The sequence below is a fragment of the Oncorhynchus tshawytscha genome, linkage group LG09 (genome assembly GCF_018296145.1).
Source record: "Oncorhynchus tshawytscha isolate Ot180627B linkage group LG09, Otsh_v2.0, whole genome shotgun sequence".
NCBI lineage: Eukaryota > Metazoa > Chordata > Actinopteri > Salmoniformes > Salmonidae > Oncorhynchus > Oncorhynchus tshawytscha.
The window spans coordinates 24,756,719-24,783,325 of record NC_056437.1 but is presented as its reverse complement, the minus strand read 5'-3'; the positions used below and the strand labels follow the sequence as shown (position 1 = coordinate 24,783,325).

The 26,607-nt window shown below is 39.0% G+C and overlaps 1 protein-coding gene and 1 long non-coding RNA gene across 3 annotated transcripts; one reads left to right on the top strand and one right to left on the bottom strand.

Moving 5' to 3' along the window:
- Positions 1-8,752: 8,752 nt before the first annotated feature.
- Positions 8,753-17,032, bottom strand: LOC112257619 (T-box transcription factor TBX2b-like). 2 transcript variants are annotated; one of them, XM_042326695.1, is made up of 7 exons: positions 16,228-17,032; positions 15,402-15,669; positions 13,852-13,998; positions 12,949-13,025; positions 12,582-12,766; positions 10,824-11,422; positions 8,753-10,049 (listed from the first exon to the last, which is right to left on the bottom strand). In XM_042326695.1, exons 1-7 carry the CDS (start codon positions 16,587-16,589, stop codon positions 9,618-9,620), a joined length of 2,070 nt encoding a protein of 689 aa, XP_042182629.1. In that variant the 5' UTR covers positions 16,590-17,032; the 3' UTR covers positions 8,753-9,617. The 2 variants fall into 2 exon arrangements, with proteins under 2 accessions (XP_042182629.1, XP_042182630.1); XM_042326696.1 differs by having other exon boundaries at positions 12,582-12,754.
- Positions 17,033-17,252: 220 nt separating this feature from the next.
- LOC112257618 lies at positions 17,253-25,903 on the top strand. The gene is made up of 3 exons (XR_002954608.1): positions 17,253-18,650; positions 24,987-25,124; positions 25,295-25,903. It is a non-coding gene; the product is annotated as an uncharacterized LOC112257618 (long non-coding RNA).
- Positions 25,904-26,607: the final 704 nt, after the last annotated feature.

Below are 26,607 nucleotides of genomic sequence, written 5' to 3'. Positions count from 1 at the left end.
TCCATAGCTTGGGAAAGGGCCGATTTAGCAATCTAGCTACTGCAGGACATCAACAGAAGTGGAACAGAAACACCTTTTTCTGAAAATTATGTTTTGCTTACGAAATTATTTGATTAGTTTGAAGCCAAATCCAAACTGGCCTCCTTTGGGGGTGCATTTTGCTGCACCAGAACAACCAACAGTTGAGCTCAGCTCAAAGCTGATTATTATTTTAAAAATTATCAAGGGAGGTCTAACGCTTGCTGACATCAATCAATCATATGCTACTGTGGCAACATGTTATACTCCTTTGGTACTGAGACAGAGGGGTGCTGCTTCCCTCGCTCAGATGATTTCGCTAGTGAGATTCACCCACTTATCATTTTATGGAAAATTATGAAAACACGGAGAGATACAAAAGATAAATTATTTTATAATTTGTATTTATTTTATTGGTCAAATATTTGGGGAAGCCTGACTTCCCTTGGCATCCATGAATACACATCACTGCATTTCATCCCATGTTGCTGTTTTGAGTATACTCTTTACAGCTTCCTCTTTATATCGCTTTAATTAAATATGATGATCATTTATCCACAGATCTCTAGAAGTCCGGAAGAATAGTGGGTCCATAACTGCCGCCTGTCTGCATGAAGGAGCAAAACAATCAAATCAAATCAAATGTTATTGGTCACATACACATGGTTAGCATATGTTAATGCGAGTGTAGTGAAATGCTTGTGCTTCTAGTTCCGACAGTGCAGTAATATCTAACAAGTAATCTAACAATTCCCCAACAACTACTTAATACACACAAATCTAAAGGGGTGAATGAGAATATGTACATATAAGTATATGGATGAGCGATGGCCGAGCGGCATAGGCAAGGTGCAATACATGGTATAAAATACGATATATACATGTGATATGAGTAATGTAAGATATGTAAACATTATTAAATTGCCATTATTTAAAGTGGTATTGTTTAAAGTGACTAGGGATACATTTATTAAAGTGCCCAGTGATTGGGTCTCAATGTGGGCAGCAGCCTCTCTAGTACAGGCTACAAGATCGGACTGTTAAAATGCTACAAATGCACATAGTAGGCTATAATTAATCATAGTTCAAATGAGCTGTAGGCCTATAGTTCTTGCTCTTTTCCCTCCGTGTAAGTGGATCTTCGTGCAGGGAGACTGTGGGTTTCTGTGTTTAGGTTATCTCTGTCTGGAGATCTGATTCCAGTCGAGTGCGCTACTGAGGTTTAGCCTACACTTTAGCCTTCCTGATGGGCCTACTCTCACCCAGCACCTGCTGCTCCTGGGAGTGGAGAGTGGGTTAGCCAAGTCCGAGATAAACGAGTGCAAACACCAGCCAGCACAACACAACATTTTTCTAAGACAGCCTGAGCTGAAACTGCATGAATATTCTCAGGCTGACAGAAAAATATTAGAGACAGGTTTGTTTTCCTTGTAGGCACTTTTTCATTGTCTGCAGGACCAAACATTCCATGCAGATCACATACATGAAAGAATATAACAATGTTTAAAACCTTTCTAGTGCAGGCGTTCCGCTAGCGGAACCCCTCGACAACATTCCGCTGAAAAGGCAGCGCGCGAAATTCTAAAATATTTTTTAGAAATATGGAACTTTCACACGTTAACAAGTCCAATAGAGCAAATGAAAGATAAACTTCTTGTTAATCTACCCATCGTGTCAGATTTCAAAAATGCTTTACATCGAAAGCACAACATATGATTATGTTAGATCACCGCCAAGTCCAAAAAACACGGCCATTTTTCCAGACAAAGATAGGAGTTACAAAAAGCAGAATATAGATCAAATTAATCAGTAACCTTTGATGATTTTCATCAGATAACACTCATAGGACATCATGTTACACAATACATGTATGTTTGTTCGATAATGTGCATATTTATATCCAAAAATCTCAGTTTACATTGGAGCGTTACATGCAGTAATGTTTTGATTCCAAAACATCCGGTGATTTTGCAGAAATACTCATAATAAACATCAATAAAAGATACAAGTGTTATTCACAGAATTAAAGATAGACATCTCCTTAATGCAACTGCTGTGTCAGATTTTTTTTAAACTTTACGGAAAAAACCTAATCTGAGAACGGCGCTCAGAGCCCAATCCAGCCAGAGAAATATCCGCCATTTTTGAGTCAACAGAAGTTAGAAATAACACAAATGTTCACTTACCTTTGATGATCTTCATCAGAAGGCACTCCCAGGAATCCCAGTTCAACAATAAATGACTGATTTGTTCCATAAAGTCCATAATTTATGTCCAAATAGCCACTTGTTGTTAGCGTGTTCAGCCCAGTAATCCATCTTTTTGAGGCGTGAGCACTTCGTCCAGACAAAAACTCAAAAAGTTCCATTACAGGTCATAGAAACAAGTCAAACAATGTATGGAATCAATCTTTAGGATGTTTTTAACATAAAACATCAATAATGTTCCAACCTGAGAATTCCTATGTCTGAAGAAAAGCACTGGAACGAGAGGTAACTCTGTCGGGAGCGGGTGTCACAAGCCTGAGACACTCTGCCAGACCACTGATTCAAACAGGTCTCATGAGCCTCTCCTTTATAGTAGAATCCTCAAACCAGTTTCTAAAGACGGTTAACATCTAGTGGAAGCCGTAGGAAGTGCAACATAACCAATATCTCACTGTATCTTCAATAGGGGCTGAGTTGAAAAACTACAAACCTCCCACTTCCTGGTTGGATTTTTCTCAGGTTTTCGCAGACATCATTCAAACAGTTTTAGAATCTTCAGAGTGTTTTCTATCCAATACTAATAATAATATGCATATATTAGCATCTGGGACAGAGTAGGAGGCAGTTCACTCTGGGCACGCTATTCATCCAAAAGTGAAAATGCTGCCCCCTATCCCAAAAATGTTTTAATATCAGTAGAGCAAATTAATCTGCATTTATTTCAGAACTAAAATCTCAAGTGGAGAGATGAGAATGCATGGGTCTCATGGGTATCAGGATTAGGCTTGTGCATGGTTCAGAATACCGCTGTGAATCTTGGCCCCCATACTCATATGAACATGAGGAACATAGACATGGCCCTTTACTCATTTGGGGATGTAGGTGAGACACTAATTAACCAGTCATAGACTAATTGTTTAAAACAAATTGTTTTCCTCCTAATAATGACTCGGGGTCAAGAGGAGGGGGATTATCGCTCTTTTAATTGCGAAAAACAGAATGTAGGGCAACAATAGCTCAAACTAAAATTAGTTCAAATTATCGTAGAAAGAAAAGAAAAAGGTGACAAGGCTCACTAATTAGGAGCTATGCCACTCGAGATACTAGTCAGTCTTTGTGCGCGGGTGTAGAGGCTGTGAGGCCGGCCGGCAGGCAGGCGACAGGCGCTGGGGCCCAGACAAAGGACTGTCTGCTGCTGGGTTGCTAGGCTTTCCAGGCTGCAGTCCCCATGAAATACCTAGCCTCGCACTTCACTTGAAGCTGCAATTTCCATCAACTCTCTCTTTCTATCTCTCTCTCTCACACACGTACGAACACGCAAATATATTTGTAAATTTGCATGATTAGGCTCAGGATTATGTTCACATTTGTCAATGTGCTTGCAACATTAAACAATTGTACAAATATGTTATATGTTGAACATAAGTAGGCCTATTACCATAAGTAGGCCTACTACCTTGGAATATCATTTTCAAATAGCTTAAACAATAATGACTTCGAATTTGTAGGGTAAAGTTTAAACTTGAGAAATGGAAATGCGCAAATAGGTTATTGTGTGCAACAGAAGTAGGCCTAATAGAATATGTTTAAAATAACTGGACAGCCTAACTAATAGGAGTAGCCTACAGCCAATAGGCCTATTCATGGTTGCACATTTTCCTCACAATATTGTTTTAACTGTTTGTTTTATAACTGATGAAGAACTGTTCTAAAGTGAATTACTGTGGCTTAGAAACACAATGACATTTCAAAGGGAGGTCAATAATTAGTAAGGCATGCTTTTGTCATAATTGTGATGTTGGCAGATTGACTGTAAATACAGTAGCCTATAACCCAGTGGTGGAAAATGTCCCCAGTTGTCATACTTTAGTAAAGGTAAAGATAGCTTAATAGAAAATTATTGAAGTAAAAGTGAAAGTCACACAGTAAAATACAACTTGAGTAAAACTCTAAGTATTTGGTTTTAAATATACTTAAGTCAAAAGTAAATGTAATCGCTAAATCTATATCAAAGGTAGGCTATAAATCATTTCAAATTCCTTATATTATGACACCATTTTTTCTTTAACTGACCGATAGCTATGGGCACACTCCAACACTCAGACATAATTTAATGAAGAATGTGTGTTTAGTGAGTCAGTCAGATCAAGGCAGTAAGGATGACCAGGGATGTTCTCTTAAGTGTGTGAATGGACCATTTTCTGTCCTGCTATGCATTCAAAATGTAAGGAGTACTTTTGCGTGTCAGGTAAAATGTATGGAGTAAAAAGGACATCATTTTATTTAGGAATGTAGTAAAGTAAAAGTACTGATACCCCCAAAAAACTGCTTAAGTAGTACTTTAACGTATTTTTACACCACTGGTATGACTTGAGCTAGCTAGCTAGCTAAGATTGAGGAGGAAGCACCAACATTTTAGCTAGCTAATGTTAGCATTGCTAGCTAGTTATGACAAACTTTGCTATGGCAACATTAACATCTCTCTTAGGTAAATTTGGCAACATAATGATGGAAAACGTTTTTGTTTTACTAATTATTTGTCTACTTTAGCAATGTCATCATATTTCCAGAACACTAGTGTAATTTTGACTAAACAGTCAGTAGTCTCCGTTCAGAAAGACTGAGCATTAACCATCAGTTGGACATCAATATGCTGCGGAATCTGTAGAACGTTGATAACAATGGCAACAATGCGACCAAGTGACAGAGGTGAAATCCATTAATATATAAACATTTACAGAAATAATACATTAATTATGCATGAGTTTGATCAAAATATTTCACAAGTGTAGGGTATTACACGGAGAGAATAATGAAAACCCTAGAAAAATAACTGTCCTTTCAGGTAAATTAAATATCTAGAATTGCTCAAGGTGTCAAAACAATAAAACAGGAGACATTTTATTATAGCAAGAAGCTATTGCATGTCAAAATGTTTCTTTTTTCACAACAATATTTTTGTACTGTAACATTGAGCTAGGCTAGAATTTAAATGTTTATTTAGCCTGTATATTTGGGAGCATCCGGAGTGAGAGAAAAAAAGACCTATGATATAGCCTAGGCTATGTCTTTTTAATAGCCATTGGATTTCAGTACTTAGGCCTACATTAGTAAAAGGACTCAGTTCTTTTGATGCGGAGGGCCTATTATTTGATCAACAACAATGCAACACACTTGATTTGTGCAATGTTAGTTGTTTGGGGTTTACAAAAGGTTGCTTCTAGTCCTTAGGAAACTATGTAGTATTTTGTTGTTTCATGTATTATTTCTTACTTTGTTAGCCCAGAAAATCTTAAAAGTGTTATTACATACAGCCGGGAAGAACTATTGGATATCAGAGCGACGTCAACTGACCAACATTACGACCAGGAATACGACTTTCCCGAAGTGCACCACCAACCAGGACATTGGATCTTATTCCAGATGCCGACCCAAAACAATGTCGCCGCAGTAGAGGTAGACGGAACAGCCTCCTGGTCAGACTTCAAAGGCGTGCACACCACCCACCGCTTCAAGTATATTACTCACCAATATCCAATCTCTAGATAACAAGGTAGACAAAATTAGGGAAAAGGTTGTTTTCCAGAGAGACATCCGGGATTGTAAAATTCTCTGTTTCACGGAAACATGGCTCTCTCAGGATATGTTGTCAGAGTCGGTACAGCCATCGGGATACTTTATGCATCGCGCCGACAGACAAAAACATCTCTTTGGGAAGAAGAAGGGCGGGGGTGTATGATTCATGATTAACGACTCATGGTGTAATCGTAGCAACATACAGGAACTCAAATCATTTTGTTCACCTGACCTAGAATTCTTTACAATCAAAAATCATATTATCTCCCAAGATAATTTTTGTTGGTTATTTTCACTGCCGTGTATATCCCTTGTCAAGCCGATACCACGATGGTCCTCAAGGAACTTCACTGTACTCGATACAAACTGGAAACCATATATCCTGAGGCTGGATTTATTGTAGCTGGGGATTTATTTTAACAGAGAAAATTTGAGATCAAGGCTACCTAAATTCTATCAGCAAATTGATTGTAGCACTCGTGCAGGCAATATACTGAATCACTGCTACTCTAACTTCCGCGAAAAAGAAAACCAGCCACGTTACGGACACCGACGTCTTGCTTCTAGACAAACTAAACACCTTATTTGACCGCTTTGAGGATAATACAGTGCCACTGACACGGCCCGCTACCAAGGACTGCGGCCCCCCCTCTCCTTCTCCGTGGCCGACGTGAGTAAGACATTTAAACGTGTTAACCCTCACAGAGCTGCAGTCCCAGATGGCATCCCTAGCTGTGTCCTCAGAGCATGCGCAGACCAGCTGGCGGGTGTGTTTACGGACATATTCAATCTCTCCCTATCCCAGTCTGCTTTCCCCACATGCTTCAAGATGTTCACCATTGTTTCTGTACCCAAGAAAGAGACCCTGGGTCTCGACCCCGCCCTGTGCAACTGGGTACTGGACTTCCTGATGGGCCGCCCCCAGGTGGTGAGGGTAGGTAACAACCACACAGACAGCATCGTGAAGAAGGCGCAGCAGCGCCTCTTCAACCTCAGGAGGCTGAAGAAATTCGGCTTGTCACCAAAAGCACTCACAAACTTCTACAGATGCACAATCTAGAGCATCCTGTCGGGCTGTATCACCGCCTGATACGGCAACTGCTCCGCCCACAACCGTAAGGCTCTCCAGAGGGTAGTAAGGTCTGCACAACGCGTCACCGGGGGCAAACTACCTGCCCTCCAGGACACCTACACCACCCGATGTCACAGGAAGGCCATAAAGATCATCAAGGACAACAACCACCCGAGCCACTGCCTGTTCACCCCGTTATCATCCAGAAGGCGAGGTCAGTACAGGTGCATCAAAGCTGGGACCGAGAGACTGAAAAACAGCTTCTATCTCAAGGCCATCAGACTGTTAAACAGCCACCACTAACATTGAGTGGCTGCTGCCAACACACTGACTCAACTCCAGCCACTTTAATAATGGGAATTGATGTAAAATATATCACTAGCTACCTTAAACAATGCTACTTAATATAATGTTTACATACCCTACATTATTTATCTCATATGTATACTTGTATACTGTTTACATACTCATCTCAGCAGGGTAGCCTAGTGGTTAGAGTGTTTGATGAGTAACTGGAAGGTTGCAAGTTCAAACCCCTGAGCTGACAAGGTACAAATCTGTCATTCTGCCCCTGAAAAAGGCAGTTAACCCACTGTTCCTAGGCTGTCATTGAAAATAAGAATTTGTTCTTAACTGACTTGCCTGGTTAAATAAAGATAAAATAAATAAATATGTATGTGCTGTACTCGATACCATCTTCTGCATCTTGCCTATGCCGCTCTGTACCATCACTCATTCATGTATCTTTATGTACATATTCTTTATCCCTTTACACTTGTGTGTATACGGTAGTAGTTTTGGAATTGTTAGCTAGATTACTCGTTGGTTATTACTGCATTGTCGGAACTAGAAGTACAAGCATTTCGCTACACTCGCATTAACATCTGCTAACCATGTGTATGTGACAAATAAAATTTGATTTGATTTGATTTAATTACTGAAATGTAGCTAGCTAGATGACTGGCCAGGCAGTAGCCACCAACTAATTGTGGACGCATGACCTATTCTTTGACACAGTTGGTTGAACATGTTCATATCAAGCAACACATAGCAGACCATTTATGGAAAGGTACAAATAACAATTAGTTGGCTCATTTTTTTTCATGATTGGACAATGAAACTAAAATATATTGTTAACTAGCTGGTTAGACTTGAATTAATTTACCAATTAATTTAGTGATCAAGATGAAGCTGAGTTTCCCAAGTCATTCGGTCGTTGCTAACTGCTCATGCTGGTGGCACGAGCTAGATAAAGAGAAGGCTCTGTGGAACATCTGTGAGAAGGCTCAACCAATCACCTGATCGGATCTATGTCGAGAAGTATGAATATTCATGACATTGTATGTCGCGTACAGCCAATCAGGTTGCAGCAGGTAAATTATGCCTTTACAGTCTTAATGGCGGATGCTTTATGTACGAACCGACCGGGGACAGAAGTGTATTACCGGGAATCAGAAGAGGCTGCTGAGGGGAGGGCGGTTCATAATAATCGCTGGAACGGAGTGAATGGATCGCATCAAACACATGGGAACCATTTGTTTGATATGTTTGATACCACTCCACCCATTCTGTTCCAGCCATTACCTCAAGCCCGTTTTTCCCAATTAAGGTGCCGGGAATGCACATCAAGCCTAGACAATAGTGCAGATATATTGCCTAGGCTAACTCACAACAGAAGGCATAATATTAAAAGTTGTAATGTTTTCCTTTACAGAAAAACGGATTACACAACTTTGATTTTGATCAAACGTGTCATGTCAAAACAACTGAAACCTAAGTCATTACGTTTTAATTTAATCGAGACTTTCAAATATCTTATTTCACGAGGCAAGCTCAACAATACACAAATCAAATAACGCAAATGATACAAAACAACATCTGAAGGACACATGTTTATTTAAAGTGTGAGGAACTCCACAAAAGCATATTAATTTACCCGAATAAACCAGCACAAAAGATGCCAATTCAGCTACCTCTGATAGTCTTCAGTGCTGGTGAAAAAGAAACCTGAGTTTTCCCTGCCAATTGCACAGTGCTGCGCGTTATATCGCAAAACAATGTTTCATCAACAGCATATGAAAAAGGTATGCAGGTGGCAGGCATTTCCTTCATATATCATCTCACTGGCAGGATAAACAGCAATGCATCACAAACATTTGAAACTCATTCGGTTTCGTAACAACAAGCGCTAAATAGTGTTAATGTACAATAGCCTATATTTCCATGTAAAAAGGGAAATTATAAATGCAACAAATTGAAAACTAAGTAGTATATACACGCCAATGTACAGATTTGAATAAATTAATAACAAGTTGCGTATTATTTGATACTTACAGGATCTTGGAAACATAAATAATTCAATCAGATCAATCGTTCATATTATGAGTTACGAACGTTTTTCCAAAACAGCTTCAGAAATCAGTTTAACCGGGCGTCTCACTTTCCATCCCTTTTGACATCTATTGTAATGCATTTTTGGGATGTAGCTTTTTCCTTATCAATAGTCTACCGAACCGCCCCAACATCATATGTTTCCTTTAGGGGCCTAGATTTTCTCCATACACAGTTATACATTGACGTTAAAACGAGGGATCTATATCACCAATATTGTATCTCATTTGATGAACTCCCTTGTTGATCACTTCTTCAGCCCACATCACCCGCCCATCTAACTCTCAGCACAACTGTGTATATAATCCGACATAATGACGTCAAAGACACCTTGATTAAACAGGTGGTTTTCGTCACTTTTGAGAGTCAATGGCAGGAGACATTTCTCTGTGTTTTTCCAGTCCTCTGACCAGCCTCTGTATATTTATCAGTTCGTTAGTGGAATCCTTCACAGATGTCTTGGTGGATGCCGTGCTCTGACTGGACGCTTTCTGGCTGTGGTGCTCGGATACAGGACTTGTTTCTCTGCTGCCTGATTTGGACAGGTCGGATGCTGCGTTTAAACTGCCCGGCAGCCCTGTGGTGAGCAGGTTAGTGCTTGGAGGAACAGACGTGGGCATCTGATAAGGGTTGAATCGCAGCCGTTGTCGGGAGGTGGTAAGGAAATGGTTTCTGCCCAATGTGGAGGCTGCGGTGCAGTTGGGGAGGGCCGAGGCCGCAGCAGCAGCCGCCATGTAGTTGTATGGATACGGGAACAGTCCTCCAAAAGGTGGAATCGAAATTCCCTGTGTTGAAAAAATAATGGCGTTATTATACATGTACAAATGCTATACAAACAGAATTCCAGGCCTGTCGTACTTCTTGGATTCGTAGTTGCATTTTTGTCTCTCTGTCTATGATGTTTAGGCTAATAAAATATTCTCATCTAATATGATTACAAAAAGTAGGCCTATGTCTATTCATAATAAAAAAGTATATTATCATGTTCTCAATTAAATCGAAAAAAGCATGCACAAGATCCCAATTTTGTTTCGAATAGCCCAATAAAGTAGCCTTTAGTCATTCTCTAGTGAAACTATATAGTCATAAACCTACATTAAATTGATCATAGGATTACTGAAATAATTTATTATGAATGCACTTGAAAGTGATTCTAAAAATATGTTTTAATTGCAGAAGTTTGTGAAGGAAAACGTATAGAAATAGACTATAGTGTTTATCACCCCAGTTTTATTATTGGAATGTGATACAAAACGAGGCAATGGTTTGCTTTAGGACCATGCGTAGCCTCCGACAGGTCGGGTAGGTCGTTTGGAGTGTTTATCTCACTGAATAAAAAAATAAAAAAATAAATAAATGTGCTTCTCCACCTGCATTGCTTGCTGTTTGGGGTTTTAGGCTGGGTTTCTGTACAGCACTTTGTGACATCAGCTGATGTAAGAAGGGCTTTATAAATTCATTTGATTGACATAGGCTACATAATGTAGGCTAATTTGTTGGAAGATATTACTATTATTAGGTTATTAGTAGCTTATATTAGAGTTGAAGTAAATGTTTACCTGAGACGCTAGCATGTGCTGTGACAGGTGGAACGGGAAGGGACTAGGGCCCGCACTTTGAGAGGAGAGACCTCCGTTTTCCAGGCCATTAGCTCCGGACATAGAGGCCAACAGATGCCCCATGCCCATGTTGGAGAATGCCCCTGGTGCCATCGAAAACTGTCCGGGGTGGAACAACATTTGTCCCATATTCAAAGGGTTAAAGAACTGTTGACTGTGCAAACCGGAAAGGGCCAGACTCTGCAGGTGACTCGCGCTGAAGTGTGATGGGCTCTCCGTCTGTACCATCAGAGGAGAAAACCCATTGTTCACCCCACTGATGCCCCCACTTTCCGTGTCGTTCTTTATAGGTTCCGTCTCTTTGCGGTGCTTGTGATCTAACTTGTCCTTTTCAAGATTTCGAATACTAAATACAGAGTCGCTCTCTTTCCTTGAATCCAGGTAGTCGCTCTTCTTTTCCAGCAGCGGCCTATCTCTCACGCTGTCATCGCCTTTAGGACTGAAAGGAGAGGTTGGTTCAGGCCGGGGGCTGCTGGCTGCGATGGAGCGCTCCTCTTGTGGGTCAAGCTCCTGATCGCTATCAGTGCAGTTCTTGTCGTCTGTAAAACATTATTCCACACTTCCATTAAAATATCGAAATGAAATTATAGAAAATAACATAATGTGATTAAAACAACTACAGTAATTTATAGGCTACTCATATGACGCAAAGCAAAAATAACTATAGGCTATGTGAGTAGCCTGCGCATAGCTTCCAGTGTGCTACAACCATTTAAAATCACAACCAACACATGCGTGGCATTATCGTATATATTATTTCAAGGAAGGAGTCGTGATTTTGTGCTAACATTAATTTCGTAACCACTTCTCTTCTTCGCATAAAAATGCATGGTCCATTGGTAAGATTGGCATACGTTTTGTTTAAAGTCGTTATATAAAGCTTCCGCAGTTGAACTAGGCCATCATTTAGTGCTTGGTTGCTTATCTAATGCGTAACTATCGAATAATTATCTGAATACCATGCATACTACAGTAATCAAGGGACTGAATGTTTTATGAACATGTCAGTAGATGGCGCATTTGTCACACTGATGCACGAGGCCTAACCTACATGCTTTATAGAGCAATGGATACGTGCAGGGGCGCAATCTTCACTTGGGACAGGGTCCCCCACATTCTGAAATTTCATTTTACCCCCCACAGTTTTATTATTTGAATGTGATACAAAACGAGGCAATGGTTTGCTTTAGGACCATGCGTACGCCTCCAAGAGGTCGGGTAGGCCGTTTGGAGTGTTTATCCCACTGAATAAAAAAAATAAAAAAATAAAAATAAACGTTATGTCCCCCTCACTTCTAAAACCAAAGTTGTGCCCCTGGATACGTGAAATAGCATAGGGTGGATAAAGACATAATCCTGTATGCTATTGTTATTCCTGTTCTACCGAAGGTTTATAACTTGTCCCTAAACCAATAGCCTATCGCAACTAAGATCACACAGCACGCATATTTCTCCATTTATCCTCTGTTCTTTTTTCTTCTTATCTTCTCTAACAAATATAGTTATTTTTTCTATCTCATCCAATTGTAAATCACCCAGAAAACATTCTGCTCAGCTTAATGACACATAATAACAACACACCTTCTGGTTTGTGCCCATTTTTATTTATCAAGCCTTATTACATTACTGACATCTACAAAAGGACCAATTAGTGGACATGCAAATGAATGGAAACACGTGCTTAATGAGAAGACTTACCTCGACTGGTTCGGTTGAACCTCAGTGGACTGGTAACAGGTCCCAGTGTAGAATGAACCGAATCCCTTCCAGTGGTTTGTTCACAGGAGGAGTCATCGGAGTCGGCACAGTCCCGGTCCCCTTTGAGTTCCCGGTTTTCATACATGCGCAGCGATGGAAGGGTTAACTGCTTCCTGCAGACCGAACTGAGATTAGTTAATGCATCTGTATTGTGTGATTGAATAAGTTTTGATCATGCAAGCAGTCTACTACAAAGTATTGCTCGGTCTGCTAATTAGTGTTGTCCTAATGAGACATTTATTTCAACTCATGATCATATTTTCAGGGTCATATTTTTCTCAATTCAACATAGAAGAAAATAAAATACCTCTTTTCTCGTCGTCCATTTCCCGTGTCTCTGAACCCTTTGGCAAAGGGGTTGTGATCAATTTTGAGCTGTGTGATCTGTAGAGAAAACGAGATTGCATGGCAATCAACAATGGTATCCTTAAAATAGGAAAATTCATTACATGGAAAAGCACCATGGAACTATTCTTAAATTGCTTGGCCTACTACCACAAATAATAGTAATGCCATTGATTCAACAGGAGTTATTGATGGAATATTAATTGTAAGTGACAATAGCAAGTGTGTGGTGCTGGGGCCTGCTGCGTTTGTTAGCTCGTGCACTCTGGAGAGGCAAGACAAGCATCTCTGTTGATGACGTGTAATTACTAAAGCTGATCAATTATTCTTAAAGGAAAGTTATATGCCTAACATTTCGACTAGTATACGCTTATGTAATTTTTCCAAATACTGAATGCTACTTTTTAATAATTCATTGCACACCTATACTGGCCTAAGTGGCCTTGTTCATTTAGGAACAATACTATCCGTTCATATATTAATTTTCGTCTGTCCTTTTGAGCCTTTCCAAGCTGTGTTAATGCTTTGCCTTTGTGGATTTCATGCTTTGACTGTTCAGAACCGCTTTGGAATCCCCATGCCTGAGGACATTGTGAAGATAAGTGCCTTCTAATCGATTGTGACTCTGTATCATAAACTTTAAACAAGCTTACCATCAAGCCACCAGGCCACCAGGCCACTTTCAACATGTATTCTAATTAACATCAACATAATATAGGTTATTAAGTAAAAATTCCAACGAAGTCTAGATAACAGACTGGTACAAATGTTTAAAACATATGATATCCCCATTATAATTAGATTTTTGAGAACTGTGAAACCATGAAACAACACGCACACACACACACGTTCAAGTGAAGCTTACCTTGTCATTCTGATATGCAGTGACACCGATAAAATCTGTCTCTGGAAAAACATATGTGCGGAAGGTGCTGTAAGGGAGCTTCAGAATGTCGTTGGCCCTCACGATATGAAACCTGGGTTGGTATTTATGCATCGAATTCAGGATAGTCTGAGAATGCAAAGAAACATAAAATATGTTATAAGGTGATCATGCTGATCAAACGTTTTGGTTTGAACTGAGATGATGCCAATATATTATTGTGTTATGGCAGGAAATGTATACATCCCACTAAAGAAAGACACACCGTGTTTAATTATCCATTATTAATTTGTAAAGGCCGATGATTTCCTTAAACCATGATTTTACTTAACAAACGTAGGCCTATGACAAAAGTTGGTCAACTATTTCGAGAGTTTATAAGCCTACTGACAATAAAGACTGACGAGAATGTTTTGCATTGGGGCCGAGTATGTGTCTACCATCCTGCTTCTATTGTGGAACTTGTTATTTGTAAGAATGTATCACAATTATGATTATACCTTATCATTCGCCTATTGCTGTTGTTATTACATGTTGCCAGGCCTATATAACACGGATACGTGGGATTATGCATTTATATAAACTTTTCTAAAAATGTTTTACACCATTTGCAACATATCTTAAAATATGTCAAGAACTTTTCATAAAGGCATAACCTAAACATGGTTATGCAATTAACAGCTCTTGTAATGCTTGCATAATTTGGATTTGGATTTGCATAACCTGCACTAGACATGAGAAAAACAACAATAGCAGGCATCAATAACTGAATGATCACAATACTGTAAAATCAAAACTGTTTTCAAATCATATTCAGAGCACTGGCCTATATGGAGACATGGGAAATAACCCATTGGAAAGCATTTGGGATACTTAGTTGTTATTGCTCTTGCATGTAAGCATTGAGCGAGTATCTGCTAACATTTCCACGTGTCCTTCTTGCAATATTACTGTCCAAAATGCACTTAAACGAAACACGTTGGGATCAAACATCTATGCATCGTCGTACTAAAAAAGGTTGAACTAGACGCCTGAAGGTCGCCTGAAGAGGCTCACAAAATCAACACAAGAGATAGAAAAAGTATGTCCTCTTGTCTTTGACATGATTCTACGCTATACTTGATTTCATCCCATACTTTGACACGCACCAAAACATACCACGAATGTAATACTTAAAAAAATAAAAATCTCAACCACTGTTGTTGAGCCTTAAAACGGATTTTGGAGATGCATGGTGGATTAATACAGTGCAACACATATTCGTGTGATATTCTAGGCATTGTTGTTGTTTATCAATAAAGGTTAAAAAACGGATCAACTGATGTTATACCCTTCAACGACATTACATATGTATTATTCTAGGCATACGTACGTCATTATAATATGCATTGATTGATTGATTGCGTCTACAACATGGCCTGATAGGAATATCACCATTGAACCCTTTTCAATAGCCGAGGTTAGTTTTACTAAAAAGCCTAATTCATATCTTTCATCGACACATCATCAAATTAAATCAACAAAATACTTACAAATCCATGCTTATCCGATATATTATTCGTCAACTTCAGTTTATTAAAAGCAACAGGCTTCGCCATCCACTGCTCTCCTGTGGCAGGGCTGTCCGGATGGATATACATTCGTTTGGGCATCTCCGGGTCGGCTTTCCCAGCTACCATCCAACGCGAGTTGTGGAACTTGTAGCGGCAGTCGTCAGCAGAGACTATATCCATAAGGAGGATATACTTGGCTTTCTTATCAACGCCATTGACGCGGACTTTGAATGGGGGAAACATCCTCCTGCAATAGAGTAAAACGAGAGTAATAACGATGATCAAAAACACTGAGGAAACCAAGCGGGATGTAGGCTACACCAAGACTTCTAAGGCTAGGCCTTTGAATTCAACACAAAAGTTCTATAACCTAACCAAACCACTTAACCTTTTCCCTCTTCAAACACATTTGTTTCGACACATGAATGCATTGGTTGATTTATTGATTGAATTTGGTAATTAGTCTATTTCTCATGTTTGGCCCACCTCTATAGGCCCAATGTATAAACACTACGCCATAGCCTAGTGTTTATACAATATATATATATATATATATATATATATATATATATATATATATATATATACATCACATCACATGTATGTATGTATGTATGTATGTATGTATGTATGTATGTATGTATGTATGTATGTATGTATGTATGTATGTATGTATGTATGTATGTATGTATGTATGTATGTATGACATTTATGACCATTTCCTAATAAAATTAACTTACGCGGCAGTGCATGATTATAAGATCGCCTATAATGTGCACACGTAACAGTAAATAAAGGTCCTTACCTTCCTGATTTCGTAATAACCATCTCGGTTCCTATTTTGTGAAATTGGTCCCATAAATCTTTGGCCTCCAGAGTGACTTTTGGGTCGTCCTCCACCTCTTCCTCCGGCTCCAAGCTCTTGAGGGAGCGGAGATGAGCTGCTTGGTGGTGATGACCCAACGCCGCGTGGAGTCCCGCTTCCGCGGCTCCAGAGAGAGCATGGTCGGTTAGGGGTTTGGAAAGAGCGCCGTGAGACAGCGTCAGTCCATGAAAGAAGGAAGGCTGTGCAGCTGCAAGGAAGGCTGACATAGGAAAGTCGGCCGGCCGGTGAGCGTGGAAAGGGTGATAAGCCATGGCAGTCCCTGTGTAAACTGGATCTCTCATCGGTGCATCCAAAAAAATCGATGTAAAATGATTATATGATATTATGTCCACTCAGTAGAAGTATTGGTGTGTGTATCCAAAAGACAGATGCCGTATTTGAGCAGAAATATAAAAGAAGTTTCGCGTGCGTAAACAAGAGCGAGCGAATGGATCTCAGACGTCTCCAACAGACCGAGGGAGGAAATGAGTGCACTGCTACTCCTGATGCTCTGTTCCCACACAGCACCGTGATAATATCCGTCAAAGAGACGGCATCGGCACTTCGAGAGCAGAGCTGGGCTTCACTTCTTATCCACTCAAGTAACTTTCGGAAAAATAAAATCACTCTTTACTCGGATATAGTTCTATGTACTGAGTTCGAATTGAGAGGTCTTGCTCTGACCACTTTGGAATTCTGACTGTCTTTACATGTCCCTCCTCCCTGGGTCCCGACACTAATGAGCCAAGCCCGCTTGATTGCCGATTTTACGCTTTGTGGACCAATTGTGGAGCCCTATAGGCGTGGTTTCGACAGCTCCGGCCAAGATCGGTAGGGGGGGCTAAAAGGTGTCGGAAGCATTAGTTGCAAGAAACATGTTAATAGAATAAAATATGAACCAATGACTGAGTAAAGATCTGGATATCCCTCCCCCAAACTTCGAATGGAACACCAGCTGGCTTTTGCTGCATGGCTGGTGAAGAGGACGGATCCTCCGTCTGCTTAGTCGTTTTGTGAAGCCTTCACTCCACGCAAGATCTTGACTATACATCCTATCTCGAATATCGACAGCTTCAAATTATTCGTTCAGTAAAGCCTCACTTTAAATAATGGTATTTATACTAATGATTGAGCTTATAAAACACCAGCTTTTATTCATACAAAACATTTTGTAGGCCTAGAAACGAATGTCTCTCTGCGCTGGCTGGTAAACAGACTAGGCTACTTCACAACGCCATGATACCTGGTTTAGAATTCGGTTGTGTTTTTAAAATACTTCTACTTTTGGCGTGTTTTGCTGCGCTGTTTGTTGCACTTTTATAACGTTATGCTAGGCTATGTTAACATTCATAACCATCTATTGATATGTGCCTATCGAAACATAAACATTTATTATTTTAACAGCTAGACATTTAGCCTATCATTTACAAGTAAATACATTAGTTTCATGGAACCATATCCCTGTTTTCGAAAATTTCCTCCAGATGCCATATCAAAAAAAGAAGAGAGAAAGAAGTGAGATTTGAAGAGCTACATCCGGTTAAAACTGAGCTGAGGCGAACTCCTTATACCTTGGAGGAGTTATTCAGGAGTTATTAAATTGAACGGAATGTCTTACATCTTCAAAACAGATGGATTTAAGATGAGGATAGGCCTTCTATTTTGCATTATTATTTCAAATCTACGGAAGCATTATACGCTACTTTTTCAACATAGTTCTGTACCATATATTAAATGTAAAATGTATGCAAAAATGACAGAAAAATGATTGACTATTCGAAACCATAGCATATCATATTATTTATAGCGGCAAGGGTTCATGAGTAGACAATGGTAGGCTATGCGAGAACCTTTGTAGGGAATCTCAATAGGCTACTGCTCATCAGACATGGCACGTGCATTTTGCAAGATGCAACCGGGTGATATTGTCAAACTTCATACTATCGGGTACCAAAGGTTGTGTGTGATTCCTGTGTAGCAATATAACTTTCTCGAAATACCATTGTGTATACCTTTAAGAAGTCCTTTTGCTGATCCTTGATTGAGTTGGACTACGTTTGTTAAGGAGCGCTTGGCGCCAGTCTGCTGGCGTCCCACAACAAGAACCCTTTCCTGTCACTTCATATTTAACCCCAAATCTTCAAACAGCGTGCTCCAATCCCCTCTGCATTCCCTCTAAGGCTGCAGCCCATGGTAGATCTTTAACTTCGGATTTCCTGCACTTGCCACATATCGGCGATAGTTTGGCTATAATTATTTATTCCAATGCGGATTCTTAATTAATGAATGAAGAGTTTCCCAGACTCAAACCCAGTTTAAAACATTCAAACTTCAGCTGAATACACCGGACCTCTGTCACAATGGTGAGACTCTTCATAATTTTACCCTCATAAACGCTATAAAATGCAATATGTTTTCACATTATATTTTCTTTCTGTTATTTTCTTTCTGTTTAGCATTTTATCTCATTTTGAACGAATTGTCACTTGTTTGTATTGAAGAAAATGATATGATTATCTTATTTTGAAAACATGTAGTCACACGTAATATATTACTAAACGTTGTTTTAACTTTTAACAGTACATTTTCAGTGGTATGCTGCAATTGTATTTACATTATATGACATTTACAGATCATTCAAACGATTAGGGGAGAAGAAGTGGAGAATGGAACGTAGGCCTACACACCGTAGGTGTCGATAATGGTGTGTCTGGATGAGTCCACTGAAAGGTGTTTGGTATTTAGTAGTTTTGTATGCCATAACCTTTTAGAACTATCAAAAAACACCAGAATGGCCCGCGGACTTTTGCCATTGAGAAGCGCAACATCGGGTTAGTTATAAAACAAAACATTAACACGGCAATAGTGAGGCTAGACCAATCATAGACTAATAGACTAAACAGTAAGGTCAGGTAAGTGAAAGGCATTGTTGATTTTATTTTATTTTATAGAATGTATCTTTTCTTGTTGAAGGTAGATATAGGCCTACTTTCTTGTGACATGTTTCCATGGCAAACATTCATAGCCGACTTAAACTGTGGAATATCATTTCACATGATTCACTAAATGCTAGGCTTTTCGACCAGTCAAGTTCGAATGTTAAAGAAACTTCGTCATTTGCAGAAGGAAAAAATACAACCATGACAACCATTAGGCCAATACTTTATTACGATTCATATTTTTACAGTGAATATCATATGCCTATAGAGTTGGTTGATGGTAAGGTCCCAACACCTATAGTTTATGCCTACCAATATAACCCACACAATCACGAGGCCAATTCTGAGTGTTTGTGTCTGCAATTCCCCGATCAAGAACGTTGTACTTAAGGCTGTGTTTGAGCAATGGTAATAGCCAATTAGTGTACAGTCTGACCGCAGTTGCTGAAATAAAGTAACAGAAAAAACACTATTTTGCAAATATTATTTTTTCAGTAACACATTTGGTAGGCTACATATAGACTACTGCTACTCCATATTTTAAGTCTTTGGGATGCAAAAGGTTTAAACCCACACGGAGACAGATAATGATTTCCTATGTATATATATCATTCAACTAATTACATAAACCAAGGCAGACATTATGCTCAATTTATTTGTTTTAGGGGTTCCACAGTAAGCCTATGCGCATATAGGCCTAGTTGATGTTGTGGTTTTATTTAGGCCTAGCCTATAGGTCTATGTGTTAGCTCGGTGAGTGCACATGGACCTTTGTATCTTAACTTTTGTTTTTAACTTTAACTTCAACCTAAATAATTTATCATGTTGAGCGAAATGAGTGTGTCAATTTGTATTTGTTCACATGACAGAATTAGGTGCACAAGTCACTAGTGCTATAGTCTACCCAGCTAGCACATAACGTTCTGAGAACAATATGTTTCTCAGAGTTTGGCGAGAGCATGAATGTCTTATGGTTATTTTTGCATGCAACCTTCACACAACTTTCTGGGAATGGTGCAGGATAGTTGATTGGCTTTGGAACATTCTCAGCACATTTAAGGAACTTGAAAAAAAAAAAAGTAATTTCATTACTTTAACAAAACATTTCCTAAAAGTTCAAAAATGGTTTACAAGTTGGATATTTTCATTTCCATTTTGGTAATGTTCTAGCAGCATTCTCCAGCTGGTTTGACAGAATGTTCTCAAATAGTTCAGAGAACTTTAAGAAACAACATTCTTCTGTGAGAATTTCTGTACTTCAGCGTAATATTTCCTACAGGTTTCCTCATGGTTTTATTTAAAGTAATGTTCTCAACTTGTTCAAAGAAAGCTGTCTTCATCAGGGTATGATCAAAAACACTGTGGGATGACTCGTTTATAAAGTGTCAAAAGACACACAGGTGTCTGTAATCATGGCCAATAGTGGCCTAATATCATTGGTTAATTCTCAAATATTAAAATGGCATACAAAGAACAGCATACAAAAAACAAATGGATAGCAACCTAAAAAATATACCGAACAGGCAAAATGTTTACTTCTGTTCTCGGAACATTTAAAGAAAAGTTCAATTTTACAGGTCAGGAAACATATGGCTTCCTTCCCACAACCAATGTGAAACCTAAAACATAAATTCTCACAACTTCCAAGGAACCAAATGTGCTAGCTGCGTATAGCCTGCCAAAATAGCCTAGATATGTGGTGTAGGACCTACACTTTATATGAGAGAGCATATCGAGTAAAAAAACACAAATTATTTCAAATGTATCGGATACAAGATGTTTGTCCCCCTGCCATACCATATGCTGTTATAAATCTGCTCTACATGTCCCTTGATTTTTTTTCATCATTCCCCTTCCATCATTCCCCTTCCATCTCTCTCTCTCTAACTGCTCCTTGGCTATATTTATCCTGAGGACTGAGGTCTTGGCGCCAGACCGTTTAAGACCTGTCAGAGTCCCTCATATTCCCGCGTCACATAGCCAAGGCAAAAAGTCTTCCAGTCTTAAAAACTAAACCGATCCCCCTCGCCCTCCAACCCCTGGTCATGGTCAATTCCCTCACTTCACTCTTCGCGTTCGTTGATTCATTCATTCATTCGTCCATCCATCTATTTGTTCAAATCTGGGTTTAATCCCGTTGCGTCGCATCAGTATTTGGGGGTTTAGAAATTTGCTCTTCGTCGTGACTGTCTCATCTCATTGACCCTAGTCAGTGGGGCCGCGGTCCAGTTCCCTACCCCAGCCAGTTCAACAAAGTCTAACGGATTGTTGAAAACTATCATCATTTATTCATAGCAACAATCGTTGGCGTGCACTCCTTACCCAAATTTGCCCCAGTTTTCCTGATGATGCCCCCATACCTACTCATATCGACCTACTCTCCTTAATCCTCAATTATTCATGCGGATGCTTATTATCTAACAGGCTTAAATATATTTATGCTACTGCATGTTTATAGAAGCAAGTGTTAAATATAGGGCACTCCATATGCCTTGTTCATAATAGCCTACATGTTATTTCAGCTGGAGATTAAATGGAATATGGGCTAATTAACCTGCGCCAATTACTGCACACTCATGTACTCCATAAGGGGATCTTGGCAGAAGCCTTAAGCCTTAACCTATCATTAGTTACTGTAGGCTAATCATGTCTGCCGGAGGATACTGGCTCCGCTGGGATCCTGGGATGTGGGAATTAAGGTCAATACGAAGAGCACCTTTCACTTAGATATAACAGGCGGGAGCGCCAAATTTAGGGTCGACAGGGATTTGAAAATATATATGTTTTTCAATCTAACTCGATGTTTCACCACAAAGAAAATGTATCCAGACTAAACGAGTATGTATATTGATTTAATTTGAGTGACTATCGTAAGTCATTTGTTTATTCAAAACTGTAATATGCTATAGCCCTCTGCAGTGAGGCTGTCATTGCCATCATTATAATGATTGCATTCCCTTGTAGGCAACCACTCACAGTCGTCATTACCTTTAGAATGGAATTGTGGGACTTTTATATCCATGTTCATAACCTAGTTATGTGACCCATGTATTTTACATTAGTTTGCCTAACAATTATTTTATTTCTTCATAGGAAGGGATGCACTTTCACTCTTTAATTGAAAACTTGATTCACCTGCCGCACCACTGAACCGGTTGAAAACACGAAATGGTTCGTCGATCAAAGACAAGTTTTATTCGGTAGAGTAATTCATATCAACTTGCTTCTTTTAAACATAAAACGTTTTGATGATGACAATATCGACCCACAGTGGATGCTTTAAATGCCATCTTCACAGATAATTGATTCAGTAGCTAAAGCTTTTTTGAATAATACAAATAAAGTCAACAGGGACAATTCGAATATACTTTTGTGGTTATGGTATAGCAGGGCTCGATCTTGTTTGAGAATCTTACACCAGTGTTTCCCACACGCCCAAACTACCTGCTTATTGTATGGACACAACATTTTAGTGGGCCATTAACTATTTTCAGTTGCATTTCCAACATCGCCGGTATTACACTTGGTTGTAGAACAACTAATAGACACCATTGTTGAAATACATCTGATCAGCTCAACAAACTTGTTTATCTTAACGGCTTACTAGTCACATATAATAAAGCCTAAATAGGGTTAAGTATTTTAATTAACGAATTAACTTGATCAATTAATCTATTGGATGACCATCAAAAATGTAAAATAAAGACGTACCAAATGGCCTGTTGATTCAAAGTTCAAATCCAGATTATAATTGGAATATGCATGACTTTGATACATTTTACATGATTCTTTTTTGACAATTAAAAACACACTTTAAACAATAATTAATAGGCTAACACGTGCTCTGGTCTATATTTTTTTGTGTATGAAACATTGATGGTTTGTCTATCGTTTACACTAAAGCCTCTCATTGTAAACTGATATTTCTCTTAATAGCTACATTTTACATTATTGATAAAAATATATATTTTTGTTAGTTTATCATTAATTAAACACTTTTTACATATAATAATATATATTCATATACTATAAACAAGTACTCCAACTATCACTGCAAGAACTGCAAGAATATTCAACATTTCTATCTGAAGACTGTTGGAACATACCAAGGAACGGAGGACTTTTTCAGACAGTCTATCCTAATGCTAAACTCTGTATGATCTCTCTAAAATAGCCATGTCAATATTCAATAACATTTCTGATAATGTGACATATCATATTTTTGACATATTTCTTGTGTCTGACAATGTCTAATGAAAGCCACAATTTGATTAATAAGCATACAATAGCCTAGAAGGCCTACTTTTAAAAACAAATCACTATCCATGGGTGTGTCTTAACAACTTAACTGCCAGCCACATACTTGTAAAACTATATCAAATGTATATTTACAGAGCAGTATCGTGCCTGTAGCGCTACCCTATAAGGTCATAGAAAAATGTATACAGTATCTGAATTCCTGCCCAATATCACACATGGTAACCAATATTATTTTTTAACTTAACAATTTCTACAGTATTTCTGATCTAATAATACATGTGTAGTAAAGTAAAAATCCATGTGAGTGAGGACAATTGCAGATGCAGTTTGAAGCGAGGGCGAGGATTTCTTTTAAGGCTGTTATCAGCGAGATGATGCCAGCCAAAGAGGTCAACTAATGCCAAATATGTACATTGTATTCTTCCATATTACTCCTGAAGGACAATGCTTAGATCTGTGTAACAGTGAATCACTATACAGACTGAGTCCTCATACAAGGTATATGTGTGTGTGTGTGTGTTTGTGTATCTGTTTTTCATTCCTTCAATAAAGACAACTTCAGTGCTACGGTTGGCCTTTTTCTCATCCTATATGAATTATGTTCCAGCTACAAAAAATCCCTTAATGAGTTATTTTGTCTGTACTCTGTTACATGTCCACAATCCCTCACACTGAACCCTGAAGCAGAGAAACAAGCCTGTTTAGCTGATTCATTATATGGTTCAAGGTTTTCTTTTGAAGACATTATTAGAAACAGACACAAACTTTTTCACTGAAGAAATTATATTGTCTCTTGTCAATGCTCAATTGAAACAAGTCATATGTACTGACAGTATAACAGCAGACTCATAACAATTTCTGATTAATTTAATAAGGAATCAGTGTCCATTGAATATAAGCCTTTTTTTTTACACAAAACAAAAGAGTTACCATCACTGAGGTTAGACCTAAAACAGAACTAACTTTGCTGCATTACTGTTCATAATGTGATACAACAAGCAGAAAGTTCAACAAATACGGTATCATCGTTACCACACTGCATGTGATTGCAGGTGTCAAGGGCAGTGTCATGCTAGGGGCATTCTATGAGTTGCTGTAAGCACTATAAAGCTGCCTTTGGACCAGGCTAGAGGGCATGTCCAGGTTAATAATGATTCATGAAGCCTTCATTAACTATTGGCATGCTTCTTGATTGTCAACAAAGTGGGATTTATCATATTATATGAAATGAAAACCATCTGACCATCACGTGTGATGGCCTTTGGACTAAATTGTGCCGCTGATGCTGCTGCTTTAGCACAATGTCCATTACGTTACCCATTCATTTAGCATTTGGTAAAGCAATAATCATATAATAAAAAAAGAAGTGTACAAATCTATGTGAACTATCTTGCGGGTTACTTTGTTGTTTTCTTGGTTGGACAGAGTGCTTTCCAAACTTTGTGTTGGTTGGTCATCCCATGGGTCTGTCTTGACTCAGTGATTTTCCCCTGATCAAAGGCCTAGCAGAGAATGAGGGGGAGGCCAGCTAACCTCCTGTGTTGTGGACTGTAAGGTGGATGCAATAACCTGAAAGGTCAGCATCTCCCCATATCAACACTGCCACACTGACCGGTGGAATGTTCACATCAGGGTCAGGTAAGGGATTGGCCTATGTGGGAGGCAGGGTTGGGTAGGTTACTTTATAAATGCAATCTGTTATAGTTACCAGTTACCCATCCAAAATTGTAATCAGTAACGTAACTTTTTTGTTATCCAAATTTAGTAATCTAATCAGATTACTTACTTTTGAATTATTTCCCCCTTAGGAGCATCAGAAGAAGACTAAAAGGATCCAGCAAATGTGTTTGTTGTGTCATCATAGTGGTCTCTGACTTGTGGTCAGACTCAGTCAGGTGGAACAACATGACTGATTTTCCGCTAGCTAGAGGTTAACTTAAATGTTTTCCTTTTTTAAGGCTGAATTGAATGTCATTGAGAAAACAGAAAGGTGTCATAATATACAGTATATATTTTTTGCAAACATTATTTCTGCATATAAGGGTTACCAACACATAAGGTAATCATCTAGTTTTTCTAAAGTGTCTGTAATCTGATTACAATATTTTTACTAGTAATGTAATTGATTAGTTACAATTTTGTAATCAGTTACTTCCCAACACTGGTGGGAGGGGTATACCAGCTTTACCATCGGACACTAATCACCTGATTATAAAAAAATGACATACTCTCTCCATCGCTTGTTGAAGGTGTTTGATATAGGCTCTTAAATTGAGGTGGGTTATCAATATGTATTTGTCAAAGGCTCTGGACAGCGAGACTATCAGTATCTGTCAGATGGAATGCATTATCTCAGTAACCAGAAATATGTGTAAACATCTTGGGAACAATTTGCTCAAAATATTAAAGGCAAAGTTTTTTCAAATTACTTAAATGTTTCCTTTCCTTAACTGTGAGATGCTGCAATCTACGCTTTGGGTTTGTTTACTCAGCTACAGTCACCAATGGCTAACATTAGCATTGATGACCAAAAATCAATGGGAGTGAATGGGAAACCATTAGCATGTTTTAATTGCATGCTCAAATCATATCAAATTCTAAACATAGTTTCAAACTCCAGTAATCACACAATACCACAATCTGCCAAGGGTGATAGGAAACATAACACAAACTTATATTACGTTTGGGGGATCTTTCCCTTCAAATCTATGTTGGGCTATGGGCTAGCTGGCTGGCGAGCCAGTATAAAGAGTTCAGAGTGAACTGGTGAGCTGAAGGGGAGTTGGATGTCAGTAAAAGCTTGGGGTAGGAAGTGATCTCAGTGGTCCCACACAAGACGAATGGCTCCCTAGATACAGGGGGTAATAACTTCTAATCAAAGCCATGAGACGGGTATGGGCCGGGGAGGTTGGGTCAGGACTTAGAGGAGGACATTAATCGCACCTCTCCGCTCCCGTTTCATGAGGTGCAGATGACTGGTGAGGAGGTGAGGGTGTTTGTTTGTTTTCTCAGGATGGAAAGAGAGCCACATGTCTGACAGGCAGGCAGGCGTAAATTGTACAGTAGGGTTTGAAGTGAAGGGAGGCAGGATGATGACGGGGTCTGCTTCTCCTCACTCACT